At 39.7% G+C, this 16,719-nt stretch overlaps 2 protein-coding genes across 5 annotated transcripts; one reads left to right on the forward strand and one right to left on the reverse strand.

Annotated features, from left to right (window-relative positions):
* Positions 1-3,624: 3,624 nt before the first annotated feature.
* On the reverse strand, positions 3,625-6,134 carry LOC122875819 (zinc finger and SCAN domain-containing protein 31-like). The gene is made up of 2 exons (XM_044195367.1): positions 5,855-6,134; positions 3,625-5,306 (listed from the first exon to the last, which is right to left on the reverse strand). The coding sequence occupies exons 1-2, from the start codon at positions 6,024-6,026 to the stop codon at positions 4,420-4,422; spliced, it is 1,059 nt and encodes a 352-aa protein (XP_044051302.1). The 5' UTR covers positions 6,027-6,134; the 3' UTR covers positions 3,625-4,419.
* A 788-nt stretch (positions 6,135-6,922) lies between these two features.
* Positions 6,923-15,616, forward strand: cenatac (centrosomal AT-AC splicing factor). Of its 4 annotated transcripts, XM_044195361.1 has the most exons (12): positions 6,925-7,232; positions 7,867-8,033; positions 8,750-8,848; positions 8,936-9,002; positions 9,308-9,370; positions 11,176-11,288; positions 11,397-11,511; positions 11,624-11,654; positions 12,709-12,810; positions 13,250-13,382; positions 14,642-14,768; positions 15,269-15,616. In XM_044195361.1, the coding sequence occupies exons 1-11, from the start codon at positions 7,116-7,118 to the stop codon at positions 14,760-14,762; spliced, it is 1,128 nt and encodes a 375-aa protein (XP_044051296.1). In that variant the 5' UTR covers positions 6,925-7,115; the 3' UTR covers positions 14,763-14,768; positions 15,269-15,616. The 4 variants fall into 4 exon arrangements, 3 of the variants coding, with proteins under 3 accessions (XP_044051296.1, XP_044051295.1, XP_044051297.1); XR_006377920.1 differs by lacking the exon at positions 15,269-15,616 and having other exon boundaries at positions 6,923-7,232; positions 9,308-9,396; positions 11,221-11,288; positions 11,416-11,511; positions 14,642-14,721; XM_044195360.1 differs by having other exon boundaries at positions 14,642-15,616.
* Positions 15,617-16,719: the final 1,103 nt, after the last annotated feature.

Below are 16,719 nucleotides of genomic sequence, written 5' to 3' on the forward strand. Positions count from 1 at the left end.
AGTCTTTTTGAGCTATTTTGCAGGCAGTAATTTTAAATAAAAACATGAGCAGGGGTGGAAGATCTTAACACAGTAACAAAGCATCAATAACACAGTGTAAAACTAGCCCATGCATTCAAACTGTTGGTTAAGTAAAGGTACACATTTACTATCAGAAAATGTAATTTAACAAATGAAATGTTAAAGAACTCATGCGCAATGGTCCCTGTCAGTATTACTGAGGCCATGATGTGTAAATAGTATTTTTGTAGCAGCTAGTCGAGGCGGAGCTATTTGATCTTTTTACCTAGTCCACATACTGATTGATAGTTTAACAAGTAATCATTTTATCGTCTTCCAGCTAATTCAATACATGCATGCAGCTAACGCTATAACTCTTGCGTTGTTTACTCCCACTGGATGTCCAAGGAAGGTGGTCGGATGACCTTTGAGGAAAGAAGTGCTCTACGAAATGAAAGAACACACTTCAGAGAACACATTACTGACTGATTTTTACAAATGTGCACAATTGTTTATTTGCTGTTGGTCTCCAAATAGTATCCAAAGATGATTATAGGCAGAGATGTAGCTATTGCAAAAGTGTATTTCATTCAGCAGGTGAACACGTCTCCACAGGAGTTTCAGCTGGATGGTTTCTCCTGTGTATATTGATCCTCAGGTGTTTTTTTCAGATTAGATTAGATTAGATTCAACTTTATTGTCATTACACATACGTATTACATACATACATACGTATCATTACGTACAAGTACAAGGCAACAAAATGCAGTTTAGGTCTAACCGGAAGTGCAATAAGCAAGTGCGGGAAATAAAGTATTTGCATAAATGCAGGATAGAACAGTATTATGAAAATATTTTACAAGTGGTGCTATGGACATTATATACAGATGGCAACATTATTCAGTACATAGTACTGGAGTGCAAATGATGCAGTATATGTATAAATAAATAGTCCGGTTGTGCAAATGAACATGTGGTACATGTAGCAAAAACAATATAGCAGCGTTTAAAGTTAAGGTATATGAGGGGACAGTGGAATCAGCGGGGGGCAGAGTTCAGTAGGAAGACAGCTCTGGGAAAACAGCTGTTTCTCAGTCTGCTGGTCCTTGTCCGGAGACACCCGAGGCGCCTGCCGGAAGGCAGGGGAGAGAACAGTCTCTGGGCAGGGTGAGAGGAGTCCTTAAGAATGCTGCAGGCTCGATGCAGACAGCGTTTCCTCTGGATGTCCTCAATGGCTGGAAGTAGAGTCCCTATGATGCGCTGGGCAGTTTTCACCACCCGCTCCACTGCCTTGCGCTCTGCAGCAGAGCAGTTCCCATACCAGACTGTGACACAGCTGGTTAGGATGCTCTCTACTGTGCAGCGATAGAAGTTCACCAGGATAGCTGAGGACAGTTGGGTCTTCTTCAGTGTCCTTAGGAAGAAGAGACGCTGGTAAGCCTTCTTGACCAGACAGGAGGTGTTGGTAGTCCAGGACAGGTTCTCCGAAATATGGGTCCCCAGGAACTTGAAGCTGGAGACATGCTCAACAGCCATCCCATTAATGTGGATGGGGTCATGTGTGCCTCCTCTCTCCTTCCTCCTTTGTCTTGGGGGTGTTAAGGAGCAAGTTATTGTCTGAGCACCATGTGGCCATGTGCTGGACCTCCTCCCTGTAGGCAGTCGTCACCTTCAAGTATGTGATTTGAGTAAAACGTTTCCCACAAGGGCTGCGATTATGTGGCTCCTCACTTCTGTGAGTTCTTGTGTGTTTTGACCACAAACTCCTAGAACTGAATCGTCTCCCAAATATTTTCAAATGCAAGGCTACTTGCCTGTATGCGATCATATATGCTTTTCCAAATTAGAACCATCAACGTATCTTTTCCCGCAGATCTTGCAAAGGTACGGCTTCTCACCTTTGTGGGCTCTTCTCATGTGGACTGTCAAGGAACCACTTCGTGCGAAAGCTCCCCACATGTTTTGCAAGTAGCACCAGGTCAACAGGTGGTCAATCTCCCACCTGTAGGCGGACTCATCCCCATCAGAGATGAGCCCAATGAGGGTGGTGTCATCTGCAAACTTAAGGAGCTTGTCGGACTGGTGACTGGAGGTGCAGCTGTTGGTGTACAGGGAGAAGAGCAGAGGGGAAAGAACGTAGCCTTGGAGGGAACTGGTGCTGATCGTCATGTTTCCCCAGCCTCACATGCAGCCTCCTGTCACACAGGAAGTTTTAGTTGCTTAATTAAGTGAATGTACAAAATTACTAAGAAAAATGTAATTTAACATATGAAATGTGAAAGTACTCATGCACAATGGTCCCTGTCAGTGTCACTGAGGCCATGATGTGTAAAGAGCATTTTTTTTGTAGCAGCTAGTCGAGGCGGAGCTATTAAATTTTTTACCTTCTTCACATACTGATGGGTAGTTTAAAAGCAGAGTATGTAGGGTTTTTCCGTGAGTTGTCCTCATGCTTGTCCCCTCCTCTTCAGTTCGGAGAGAGCTTCATCAGAGAGAGAGTGACATAAAGTATGACTGAAAGAGAGAGAGCGGGCCTAGCGACAACAAAACAGTGAATCAGAGAAATAAAACCTTATTTTGTGATTGTTTCACGGCGGATACGTTCTAAAGAACAAATCAAATCGCCCACACCTCCGCACAATGCTGCAGGAAGGAACCAGCTGCTCGCTACGTTAGGAGTCCCGACATCACAGTCCCAACCTCACAGCCTGCGCGCTGTCATTAGCTGGAGCTACACACCGCTGACGAAAGGTTGACGCCCAGAAACGTCCTGAACACACCAAACTAATAACAAAGTAAGAAAATACAGGCAGAGGGCAGGGTCTGTGCAGACACAGACACCGCCACACACTTCTAGTGAATCAGTGTTGATTAATAGGGATAGTCTCTACATTTTTTTTTTTTTTTTTTAAAGGAAAATCCTGCATATTCTACCTTTAACAAGGCATCATATTTAATGAGCTAATTATAAGTTTTTGTAGGCTATGTAAAATCTTAATCAGCAAAGTAACTATGGCTGTCAAGTAAATGTAGCGGACTAAAAAGTACAATATTTGCCCGTGTAATGTAGTAAAGTAGAACTATATTCACATAAAATTAAAGTATTTTTAATTGGAAGTGTTCAAGATTTCACTATCTGTGTGGAATTTACATGCAGTCTTGGCCATTTGAGGACTATCAATGTTGTACTTAAGTACAGTACTTGCACCACTGAATACATGCTTGTTCAATATGAGGCACTTCCACTGATCAAACTACCAAACGGTATCAAATCACACTTTAACTTAACCTCCAGCAGATGAGCTGCAACATTAACACACCCCATGCATGCTATAATTTAACACTCTGAAAAGAGCTATTCTTCCCTATGACTACTTTTACTTTTGATGTCAGTCACACCCATCTGCAATCTTGAGGAACAGAATTTGCTTATAGCTTTCGAGGTCAGTGTGAATCTGAAATTCTTACATCATCCCTTGGGAGATCAAAAAACAGCATTTCATTGCAGATGTTCCTTTAGGCACTAATCTTGGTTTGCACTACTAGCACTTGGGTTGTTATTGCTTTTAGTTAACTTAATCCTTCAATCCATTGATTTTAGAACATCAGTCTGAATAACTGGCATTTTAAAAAATAGATTTTTAATGTTCACAAAATTCTTTGAGAACACCATGTAGTACACAGCTAAAATTTGTGTTTTTGTGTTACATCAACCACAACAACAAAAACCATATCATTTTGATGCAATTACGAAATACATACACATATAAAATTAAATGACATGTTGCAGACAAAAAAAGATCAGTTGGCAGGATGACAACATAAGTGACCCAACACCATTAGAGAGAGGGCTTCTCTGCTTCGAGATCAGAGTTCACAATCCACTCATATAACTGAGGTATTGTACACAAAAAATAAATAAATAATATTAACTTTACAGGTCAAACATTTGTCAACTATGAACTCACTGTTCAACAATGATTTTTCAAAGATTTGGGAGATTATGATTGTTTCAAAGAAATACTGTTGCTAACAATAATGTGAGTAATACAGTCATATGAAGGAAAATAAAAAAAGTTAGTTTAACAAACCTTGATGTCATTGTTGAAAATGTACCACTTCATTACACTAAGATATTGAAACCTCTTCTCCACGGGAGTTTCAGCTCAATGGTTTCTCCTGTTTGAGATTTTTCCAGGTATATGATTTGAGAAAAACATTTCCCTTCACTTGTGTGGGATAGGGTGTGTTTTGTCCATGAAGCACTACAACTGAGTCCTCTCCCACATTTGCAAGTAGAAGGCTACTTGCCTGTATGCAACCTTATATGCCTTGCCAATTGAGACACATGGAAGAATCTTTTCCCACAAGTGATGCAGTAATGTGGCTTCTCAGTGTAGGCTCTTCTCATGTGGACTGTCAAGTCTCCACAGAGCTCTCCTGTGTTTTGCAAGTACACTGCTTCTCACTTGTATGAATTCTTACGTGCTTTTTCAAGTCTGGCATCCGACAGTATCTTTTCCCACAGGTGTTGCAGTTATACGGCTTTTCACCTGTGTGGGTCCTCAGGTGGACTTTCAAGTCACTCTTAAGTCTGAAATTTTTCCCACATGTTTTGCAAGAATACGGCCTTTCACCTGTGTGGATTGTTATATGCCTTCTCAGTATGGACAGGTCACTAAATCGATTCCCACATGTGTTGCAAAAATATGGCTTCTCACCTGTGTGAATTCTCAGGTGTCTATCCAATTTGGACTTATCCTTAAAATCTTTCCCACAAGTGTCACATTTGAAAGACTTTTTACAAGTATTCAAGTGAATCTTACATACATTGTTACTGTTACTTTTTCTTTTGTGCTGTCTCTTCTGTAGTTCTGGCTCTGCATCTCTAGTTGATCCTGAGTCTTCGTGCTTGCTTCCTTTGTGATCTTGGCTCTCAGCTTTATGACAGTTGTGAGAGAGGAGCTGCTGGTCACTGTTTGGTTCTGGTACCACAGAGCTTTTAACTGATATGTTGACAATAGGCTCCTTCTCAGCTGCATTCTGAGTCAAATCATCATTCAAATACAGAGTCTGATCTTCATTGTGGTCACTTTCCTCATAAGTAGGAGTCAACATAAAGGCATCAGTCTCCTGCTTCAGTACAAGCTGCTCTCCCTCCTGACTGGTGCAGAGTTCCTCCTGTTCCTCTTTAATCTGTGGAGGCTCTGGGTCCTCTTGGTCCAGACTGGAGTTCCTCTCCTGAATACAGAGCTGCTGGTCAGCCAGAACCTCCTCCTCCGTACTGACATGTTGCTGTGGGAGCTCTGGAGGACAAAGGAAGCAAGTAGCGTGATAGCAGAAAAACACCAGAGCAAATTAATACAAGTGTATATTAAAACGATTAGGATGTTATATGAGGTCCCAGCATTCCCCAGTTAGTTTTTGCCATGCTGGCGCATGTCCCTAGAGATGGCAATGTCGGTCTGTCAGTCAGTCCATCACTTTGGTTCAGCCTGAAATATCTCAACAACTACAGCATTGGGTTGAAGTGCCATGAACATACATTCATGTCCCCCCTGAATAGAAATAACTTTAGTGACCCCCCTGATTATTATCTTCCGCCATCATAATGTCAAATTTTTAATTTTGACAATACTTCTGGTTTACGACACGCCCATCAGCCACAGCTGTCATTCGTGTTTTGTGCCAGCTAATTAGCACGTTTTAGCATTCTAACAGGCTGATGGTGAGCATGGTAAACATTATACCTGCTAAACATTAACATGTTATCATATATCATAAGTACAGCCTCGCACACAGAGCCGCTAGCGTGGCTGCAGACTTGTTTTAACATCAGTAAGGATTTACACACCTATCCTGTGTAACTTTATTTCGGGTTTCCAAAAGCTATCCAGCAGTCTGCGCTGACGATCGATCTCTTCCTCGTACTCGACGATAGTTTTTTCAAAGATTCCGAATATTTCTTCAGCAGCAGCAGTTAGTCGCTCGTTGACAAACTCTCTCAAACACTCAACTGAAGACATTGTTGCTTACAACTGAGGAAATGCTACAGTTTGAGTCTCCTGTTATACCATCCTCATCCAACAGCTGATATGTCGTCAGTTTACCTTTTTTTTCTTCTTCATAAAGTTTTATGGCGGTTGGCAACCAACGTTATGGTGCATTACCGCCACCAACTGGAATGGAGTGTGGATCGGGACTCTAACAATACATTCACTAATGATTAAATAAAAGAAAATAAACTGAGAAAAATCAATAAAAAATAAAATAAATAATCACACCATAGTTATATTCTCTTTATCAAATTTGTTCTCTAAGATAATGATTCTTCTTCTTCTTCTTCTTAGCATTTCCGGCACTGTTTAGTGCATTGCAGCCTCCCACTGGTGTAGTAACGTCGTTGGTACTTTTGCCCTCTGAGACCTTGCGATCCTACAGGTCTGTGGTTTTGAGAAAGTGTACTATTTCCTTAGTTCTCTCTTTTTGAAGCACTCCGTCGCCCAGCGTTTACATCTTCTTCCTCCTCCCTTCCATTAATAACAATAAATTAATTTGAATTAGTAATAATAATAATAATAATAATAATAAGAAGAATAATACAAAACTATACTATCCTCTCAATTAGATTTGTTCTTCTATGACAATGAAAAAAAATAGATAACATTAATCTCATGAACTTCTTTCACAAAAATCTGTTTAAAATCTCATCAATAGGTTGTTGTTTTTTTTGTAAAATTTCAGCCAGCAAAGTCACTGTTGTAAGCTGTCATATGAATGTAGTGGGGTTAAACATCCATGGGTAAAAAGCAAAATGCCCCTGGAATGTAGTGAAGTTTCACAACAGGCTACGGCTTCTCTGTGCGGGTTCTCGTGAGTCGGAGCACTTTAACAACAGTACCACATTTCCTGTCTGTTTCCAGGGGGACACAAATCGAGACGGTTTTGCTTCCTGTAGCAGGTTACGTGTGCTGAACCTATGCTGGCTTGCGTTTCACTCGAGTAGCTGGATTAAGGAAAGAGCCCCCCCAAAAAGAGTCGTAATGTTTGGTTTTAGCTCAGCTCCTGTGTCAACTCAGCTTTAGAATATTTTCTGGTTCTTACACACTGTCTAAATGGGTGCATATTACTGTGCCATATGCAGGCAAACAACATTCACTGGGAAGGGACATATCTTCGGAAAAAATCACCAAAGCAGACTTAGAGTGGTTCTTCTGAAATTCTTAGAAAAGGTAAGTAGGTTCATGTCAAGTGATTCTTACTAATGTGTAATATTTTGAGTATTTTGTGCTCACATTTTCTTCCATCTCGCTGAACTTGACCTGTTTACGTACTAGCCATGATGCTAACGTTAGCTGCAAACCATCGTCAAAATGACCATGTTGTCACCGTTTGAGTGACACTGATTTTAAGTTTTGTTTTATGTTTAAGAGTGTGTGCTACCTAACAACACAAACTGTTTAAAGCCTACTAAAATATGTAGTTATTTTGGGATTGATTTAACGTTTACAAAATGGCCACTTACTTATTTTATAGTTCATCATTGCTTTTCTTTCCCCTCGTGTGTTGCTGTAACATGTAATCTTATCCTAGTTTATGTGTATGACCAGTGCTGCTAGCCTGATGAGACCGAATTGCCATTTTGTTTCACTTCATTAATTCAGTGATATAAAAAGAGGTGAAAAAATATATAAATATAACCCAATACAATTCTACAACACCACAGAGCCTTCCAAATAAACCTAAACAACATTTAACCTTCAGGAAGGTAGGGTTTATTGCAAGGCTGTTGTATTAGACTGAACCAGTTTTAATTAGAGTGTAACTTTTACGTTTCCTGTGTTTGTTTCATCCACTGTCTCCCAGGTGAAGGAAGCTCGCCGAACACTTAAAAAACCCCAAGTAGAAAAGTTTGATTGCACCCAGCACAAGCAGACATTCTGGTGCTACTGCTGTGGGCTTGATATTGAAAGAAATGTTACAGACGGCAACATGACTGTGCTGTACGGAGGCTTGTTAGAACACATGGCTACGTAAGTTTTAACTTTTTATTTAGCTTATTTTGCCTTCACTGATGCCCTGCTTCACGTTGACCCAGTACAACCACACACAGCACTCCAGGATTTAAACAGTATCCTTAGCAATCAGAAAAAATATATAGCTGTGTTTGTGGTTGTGACTGCACATGTATCCCATAAAAGTATATGATCAAAGATCTTTTTATTAACTTTAGCATGAGCAACATGTTTTGCTCAGTACTTCATTAGGCTAATGAAAAAGTACAATAAGCCAGTGTCTTAAGTGGGAAAGCTCAAAAAGACATTTACTCATTTATAATGGCTGCCTAATTTGTAAAATAGGTTTGACTTCAGATAGTCAAAGTATTAATTAATACAAAAAATCAATCCATATTTATCATAAAATGTTATTAAAATCACCCTAAATCCACCCTTGTAATAAGGAAACAATTTAACTACAGAAAATAGCCTTGGGATATCATCTATGTTGTGTGTTCTGCATTAGAAAAATACTTCAGAAGATTGTTTTTGTCATGCTGACCAGCATTTCTTGTGCTTATAGTACAATTTAGATGCAGCTCATGTTGCCCAAACTAACAACTATACATTTGTGAAAAATCTGTGGGCTTGACAAAATTCTCATACTCAGGCTTTTGTCCATATGATATTTTGTGATAAACTGCTTTGGTCTTCTGGTTGCTGGTTGACATTTCAAACGTATCTGATTTCAGCACAGAACACAGGAAGAATACACACAAGTTCTGGTGGGACAATAAGGCCGACCCCAAGTTTAGAGACAAGGTCATCATCACTGAGGAGGAAACTGAAAGGTAGGCCTGGCGAGCCAAAAAGTCTATATTAATAAATGTTGTTTAGAAAATAAAAGATTCTCTGCAAGGGTAATTGTTTTTGTTTAGGTTTAAAGCTGAGGTGGCGAAAGCATTGGAATCATTTGTGGAGAAGGAGGATGAATTCATTAAACAGGTAATTCAAAATCACTCTCTCTTTTTTTGAATGAACTCTGCATTAACCTTGATCACAGCTTAACAAGAATAAGAGCTACGGCCATGCTAGCGGCTCTTTGAGGCTGTACTTAGGCACAGGGGTGCTTAGAGCTTAATGCAAATGTCCGCATGCTAACGTACTCACAAAGACGATGCTGACATGCTTATTTTACTATGCTACTAGCATGGCTAAAAAGTCTCCTAAGGAGGGTGATTTTAACCAGACTTGAAATCTACTGATGGTAATCTGTTTTATTTTTCTTGATTTTCTTTTCATGGCTGCAGGAAGCTGATTACATCCGGGCCCAGGAGAAGCATCGTCAAGAGGTCCTTCAGTGTCTTTTAGAGGTTTGTTGTCCAAGGATGCAGTGGCAGTATCCATCACTTGACTGTTGTTTTTCATGATTTTGAGTGGCATGTAAGATAAGACATACAGTGCATCCAGAAAGTATTCACAGCGCTTCACTTTTTCCATATTTCATTATGTTACAGCCTTATTCCAAAATGGATTCAATTAATTATTTTCTTGCCTCATTATTTTCTTGCCTCAAGTCTTGAGTCTGAGAGAGTTCAGTTGATTGGACATGATTTGGAAAGGCACACACACCTGTCTATATAAGGTCCCACAGTTAACAGAGCACGTCAGAGCACAAATCAAGCCATGAAGTCCAAGGAATTGTCTGTAGACCTCCGAGACAGGATTGTATCGAGGCACAGATTTGGGGAAGGGTACCAAAAATGTCTGCAGCATTGAAGGTGCCAATGAGCACAGTGGCCTCCATCATCTGTAAATGGATGAAGTTTGGAACCACCAGGACTCTTCCTAGAGTTGGTCGCCCGGCCAAACTGAGCGATCAGGGGAGAAGGGCCTTAGTCAGGGAGGTGACCAAGAACCCGATGGTCACTCTGACAAGAGGTCCAGCGTTTCTCTGTGGAGAGAGGAGAACCTTCCAGAAGAACAACCATCTCTGCAGCCCTCCACCAATCAGGCCTGTGTGGTAGAGTGGACCGACGGAAGCCACTCCTCAGTAAAAGGCACATGACAGCCCGTCTGGAGTTTGCCAAAAGGCACCTGAAGGACTCTCAGACCATGAGAAACAAAATTCTCTGGTCTGATGAAACAAAGATTGAACTCTTTGGCCTGAATGGCAAGCGTCATGTCTGGAGGACACCAGGCACCGCTCATCACCAGGCCAATACCATCCCTACAGTGAAGCACTGTGGTGGTAGCATCAGGCTGTGGGGACGTTTTTCAGCGGCAGGAACTGGGAGACTGGTCAGGATCGAGGGAAAGATGAATGCAGCAATGTACAGAGACATCCTTGATGAAAACCTGCTCCAGAGCGCTCTGGACCTCAGACTCGGGCGACGGTTCATCTTCCAACAGGACAACGACGCTAAGCATACAGCCAAGATAACAAAGCAGTGGCTACGAGACAACTCTGTGAATGTCCCTGAGTGGCCCAGCCAGAGCCCGGACTTGAACCCGACTGAACATCTCTGGAGAGATCTGAAAATGGCTTTGCACCGACGCTCCCCATCCAACCTGATGGAGCTTGAGAGGTCCTGCAAAGAAGAATAGGTGAGAAAAATAGGTGTGCCAAGCTTGTAGCATCATACTCAAAGATTTGAGGCTGTAATTGGTGCCAAAGGTGCTTCAACAAAGTATTGAGCAAAGGTTGTGAATACTTGTGTACATGTGATTTTTTTTTGTTTTTATTTTTAATACATTTGCAAAGATTTCAAACAAACTTCTTTCACGTTGTTATTATGGGGTATTGTTTGTAGAATTTTGAGGAAAATAATGAATTTAATCCATTTTGGAGTAAGGCTGTAACAAAACAAAATGTGGAAAAGTGAAGTGCTGTGAATACTTTCCGGATGCACTGTACCACCATTCTTCAGCAACATTATTGTAACTGCCAAAGTAAGTAACCAGTTATCCAATGGAGGTCTCTTAAAAACCAAAATCAGGTTATAGTAAAAATTTAAAAAGCATTTTAGTTGCAAATCTAGAGATGGTGAAAATGGATTGAAGTTGGAAGAGAAAAACAAAGACATGAATAGGAAGAGGTTTATGTTAAAATTTGGGGCAAAATAGCATGTGAGGATTGTGATGATAAAAGCTGAGATGAAGCATAATTGGTGCTCAGACTTCCTCTATGAACCACTGTTGGCTTTTCCTGAATCAATATCAGCGTGACGCAGAGCCAGAGATATTCATGGGACCCAGCGGCACAGACATGTCTGGAGAGGATGCTGTCAGGTAACATTGTGTCTACCTACGACATTTAATTAGTTTTGCATTGTATCATCAATAGCATATGAAATGACTTTTGTTGGTTTGGGCCTCATCTTGTTGTCTTGGGAACAGCTCTCAATTTACGTCTCAGGGATCAGACCAGCAGGCGGGGAGCGGCTTTGTCGACTCAGTGGTCGAAGTACCGTGGGCTACACCAGGACAAGGGCTGACTTTCATAGGTTATCAGGTAGATGGACAGCTCTCATTAAGAAAGTGTTTAAGTTTAATAATTAATTGTTGTTGGGTTTTTGTACACAAATGCAATCACTGCACTTGATCACTTGTTTCCTCTGTTACAGGATTCGTCAAACAGTGGAAATGTTCATACAGGTACAGTGATGTATGAATTTATATATTGGTCAAGTATATGTTGAAATTCCAATTGGGAAATATATATGGTCTGGACAAAATAACAGGAAAACCTTGCAATGTATACCTATCTACTACAAATAGCATCAGAGTAAGCGCTACTTTTGAGAATTTGAGTTGAACCATTATTACTATTATTATGTATACAGTTAATACATATAAATATACAATGTATAAAATATATATACAATTACTATTATTTTGCTTGCCTATTGATATAGAATAAGTGATCAACAGGATTTGATAATCCCAATTTTTTTCAGATCTTGATGCATCTTATCTCGTTATCACTGTTGTTTCCAGACAATGGTTTAAACAGTCGCCTCATACATGGCCTTTGCGATGTGTTGTAGTGCCACTGCTCATTTTCCCTGAAGCTTAGTAAGCCTAATATTATACTTTTATAAAAATGACATTAGCAGAGGTGGTCTTTATTTCAGGTGAATTGGGGTGCCGCCACTTTAAAACACAGTGCGACACAGTACTGTATGTGCATTTGGGGACTTTAGGTTTTGTGTGTAATAATAATTAATGCAGTCAAAAAATACATTTTTATGTTTAAGTTGTTTTCTATCATTTGAAACAGCAATTTCTAATTATTACAATTAATCGTACTGTAATAATATATCACAGCCGTGTCTGAAAATTTTAAATAAATTCATCTCAGGTTTAGCTTTAAAATTCCACCTGTTTTCCAGATCAGTCTCTCGTCTGTATCACATATGTTTGATGGATGTATATTTTGTGCTTATAGATATTTCATAGCCCCATCTCACTCACAGGATTATTATTCTTCACAAAACATTACATTACATCCTACATAGACCTGAAAAGAAACTGCAGTTTTAAGTATATTAAGTGACGAACATTGGCTTCCTTCAACTTAATAAAACATTTACTAATTTCCTATTTTGATTTCCATGCGTTTCAAAACTTGTGCAGAAACCCAGTGTCTCTGATGGTTAGGACAACAGTTCACCTCTTGCGTGTGGTTGATAGCCTCTGTGTGTCGTAGGTGCCGTCCCTCCCTGGCTCCAGGAGGATCCTCTGGAGGGAACCTCCGGAGCTGCAGCACATCCGGAGATTGGCCCATCGCTCCAAGACTTCCTCAAACAGAGTAGGAATCACACAGATGTTTTAAGTTGTGTATTATGAAAATTTGTTGTCAGCTGAGCAGTTTGTTTGCTCAAAGAAATGTTCCAGCCTTGATAATTTCCATAAGCAATTATGTTTTATTGGTTTGTCACATCACTTATGGTAACCAGTGAGTCATGATGTCTTGTATTCTGCTGTTTTTATGCTTTCATATGCTTGAGGACTTTTTTTCTTTGCTGCCATTTTTTGCATCATTGTTATACGCAAAATCACAGCAGCAACTAAATAAATTTAGGTACAACTGCTGTACCTTTTTTAAAAAGCATCAAACTTAGGCACTATCAACATATTGGTCTCTGATTTTAATCTTAGTCAGTCTTAATGATACAAAGATTACATCCACATAAAAATCCGACAAAGATTGGAGTATACTTAAAATGGCCTCATCTGTCTTTTGCCAGAGGAGCAAGAGAAGCTGAGAAAACTTCCACCGAACAGAGTGGGGGCCAACTTTGATCACAGCTCGCATACAGACGCCAACTGGCTTCCCTCCTTTGGTAGAGTGTGGAACAGTGGCCGACGCTGGCAGTCCAGGTGAGATCACAACATTCTTCACTACATCTGAGACTAATAAACCAAGACTCTTCTCACTCAGTCCCATGCATTTTACTAGGGATGCATCGATGGGTGGCCGAACATCGGTATACATCGCCGATATTCGCCTTGTTGACTGCTTTCGGCCTATTGGCAAATAAGATAACATTAACTGATGGCAGTGCTACATTTTGTGTTGGTTATTTGTATTTGTTGTATAGCAGGCTAAAAAGCAGTTATTTTTCAAAAAAAGAATAATGTTCATGTGAAAGAAGGTTATATTAAAGGTTGTTTCATACATTTTTTCAAAGAAAAGCTGAACGACTTTAAAAGTTTTTTTAAGATTTCTTTATTTCCCTGGCACAAAAGGGGGGAATAAAGAACAATAAAAACAATATAAACAACAACAAGTCTCTCATCAGTGTGCATTGATACCTATAGCAGCGACATGGGGTAGTTAATTCAGATGGTTTTTTTAAGGATCTAAGTGTTTTGTTTGTTTACGTGATGCCTATTTCTTTTTAGAGATGCAATCTTCCTGATGTGTTTTGTTTTTGTAATGTTCATTTTTAAGTCTAATTTTTGCTGAAAACACCACAAGTGACACTCTAGTTTGCCTACTTTTATAACTGGACAATATTTGGATACATATGCAACACCACATGATTTATTCATGTAGCTGCAAGCTGCATTCTCTCTCTCTTTCGGGATGTCAGCTGAGTAATGCTTTTATGTACAAACTAAATATTTAGCTCTAGATAGTATAAAAGTGAGACTGTAAGCACACTGCAAACAGACTTTTTATCTACAAGGTGCTGCTGGCTAATGACCTTCAGTGATCTTCCAACTAACCAAGACTTTTGAAAGCGAAAAGATCTGTGCATGACAGTCACCTGCTAAAGTGGTCAGGCAAACCTAACAGCTAATGGGAAAACATTCTATTTGTATTCTACTGGCTCGAGCTGACTTCCCTACTAATGTAATTTATTAGTGTTCATCAGCAGCAAAATAATTATTTTTTTTTTTTTTTAGTATCCCAGTAGCATTTTTGCACAAGCTGCCAAAACTTAAATACTAAAACACTTTTTATTAAATACATTTTATCGTATTTCATTACCAGAGTTGGCCTAAAGGGCTCATTTTCATCTGTTGTCCCTGCCGAAACATTAAAAAGGCACATAATGTTTAATTTTCAGTTCAGTCAGTTCATTAATTGCAATGGTCTCTGCATGCTAATGTGACTTTTTTTTTTTCAACAGGCACCAGTTCAGACAAGAGGAAGGGCAAAAGAGCAGACGGAAGAGGAAGAGGGAGCATGGCACAGAGGGGTCAAAGAAAGCAAAAAGGACTGAACAGCTGACAAATTCTGACAACACTTAAAACTGAGTATGATGTGTGAGAATTAATGAGTGATGGGATGTATATAGTTTGCAAGATGTGAATGGGGTTTTATACTATGTTTCTGAGGAGTTGTACTCGGTTGAAATGCTCAGGCTGACTAGACACCCTAACGTTAGCCAAACAGTAGCGTGTGTGTGTATGGAAAATTGTATGGAAAATTCTTTATAACATAATTGGGAAAGTTTGCAGTAAAGATATTAACAGTACATAAGCAGTGCCTATTGGATTTATGTATGTTAGAAACTTTTTTTTTGTATTTTTGGAAAAAAAAACTGCATGGTGCAACTTCACAACACCATTTCCAAAGTAATTTATTAATTTGAAACATGTACACTCGCTCAAAATCGCCCTGCCGCACACTCAAAGATTTTAACTAAATTGGTGCTGCCACTTAATTGGTCACTGACCTGCTCCATTTAATCAACTGTGACTTCAGTCCAAGGCACTACAGGGAAACGCCTGATTGAAGTACTTTTCCTTCCCAGATTGTCACAGCAAGCCCAGGATTCTGATAAGCAAGTTTCTGGTTGAGATCTGAGGACACCATGACTGTTCCGGTGAATAAACAGCAGGGGGCGCCAGCCTCTCAATTAACAAAGGAACATGAAGGCAATCTCTTGAAGCTAACATTCAGATAACATGGTAAAACCTAACCTGTACTATCCATTGTTAAGGATGTATGTCCTTATTTGTCCTAATGTGGCACAAAGACAGCACTTAAGTGATTAAATAATGTTAGTTTTCTGTGTGAACAGTAATATACATAATGAGAGCAGCAGTTCTCAGTGTTTCTAGGACCTCCAATAATAAACGCATCTCTTTTTTCCAGTGAACCTGTGCACCAAATGATGAGCTTTCATTTCCTTTTTCAGATCATGTTACGTGATGAATTACAGGAAAATGCTGCATATGCAAATGTTTGCCACTTTGAGATAAGATGTGATAATATATGTGTAAACAATTAGAAATGTTCAAAAAAAGTGTATCATATATGTTTTGTTTCAACAGAATCAGCATTTAAGATTCATTGCTCTTGAAAACTACAAAGGTCAACCTGTTTAATAATCCTTTTATTATAGAAAAAAAGGAAGTTCAGGGCTATGAGAAAAGCTTTCAGTGGTGAGTAGGGACGCTGACACTCTTTAGGGGTATTTCTGGTCTCCAGAAGCTAAATTAAAGTCAGAAACAAAATATTATGGTAATGGGACATTTTAAACAAATGGACATTGGGTGGGAGGACACAACCAAGAATCTGTTAAAAGTGTCCTCTGTTGTACTTGAGCCTAAATTGTGGGCATAAAACAGATAATCCATGATGAGGGGTGATTTTGCAATGACCATTTCAGTGTCAAATATGCAGAGGTTGCATTGCCAAAGTGGAACATCTGCACAGAAATGGATGAATGGCCAAGTAAATGCAATATTAATCCTATATTCCACTCCCTGTGCTTTCAGTTGGCCCTTCTTTTATCTGTACAGGCTTCCTCCTTCTGTCTACGGCAAAGTATAATCAGGCCCCAGTGTGCTCTGGATAGATGGGTGTGGAGTTCAGTGCAGCTGCAAGGCAATATGGGGATACAACGTGTAGCTGATCTATTCTTAGTTCTGTGACAACATGGCTATGGCTGATTCAGTACAAACAGAAGAACAGAAGGGGGTTAACGTGTACATTTGACTGTGAATCTAACAGTGGCCTTAAACCGTAAATCATTTTACTACATGTTGATGTCAGCGTTGTATAATTATAAAGGATTTGCTTTCATATCAGATCATAGTTTGTTGCAGTTTTCTGTTAAATATTATAGGATCTATTGACAACCGGAGCTCTCGCACAAAAGCCATCCATGGCAGTAAAGAATGGGAGGGTAAAAAAAGCACGTGTACTGGGCGTTTCTATAGTTAATCCATAGTCCAATCACGGAGCGGCAGTTTTGAA

The sequence above is a fragment of the Siniperca chuatsi genome, linkage group LG5 (assembly GCF_020085105.1).
Source record: "Siniperca chuatsi isolate FFG_IHB_CAS linkage group LG5, ASM2008510v1, whole genome shotgun sequence".
NCBI classification, from domain to species: domain Eukaryota; kingdom Metazoa; phylum Chordata; class Actinopteri; order Centrarchiformes; family Sinipercidae; genus Siniperca; species Siniperca chuatsi.

Bases quoted from the DNA above. Each gene is read 5' to 3' on its own strand.
- LOC122875819 (XM_044195367.1), bottom strand. From the start codon at position 6,026: ATGTCTTCAGTTGAGTGTTTGAGAGAGTTTGTCAACGAGCGACTAACT. The intron at 5,307-5,854 runs GTGTGTAAATCC...TTTGTCCTCCAG, and splicing joins AATAAAGTTACACAGGATAG to AGCTCCCACAGCAACATGTC.
- cenatac (XM_044195360.1), top strand. From the start codon at position 7,116: ATGGGTGCATATTACTGTGCCATATGCAGGCAAACAACATTCACTGGG. The intron at 9,371-11,175 runs GTTTGTTGTCCA...ATTGGTGCTCAG, and splicing joins TCCTTCAGTGTCTTTTAGAG to ACTTCCTCTATGAACCACTG. The intron at 12,811-13,249 runs GTAGGAATCACA...GTCTTTTGCCAG, and splicing joins CCAAGACTTCCTCAAACAGA to AGGAGCAAGAGAAGCTGAGA.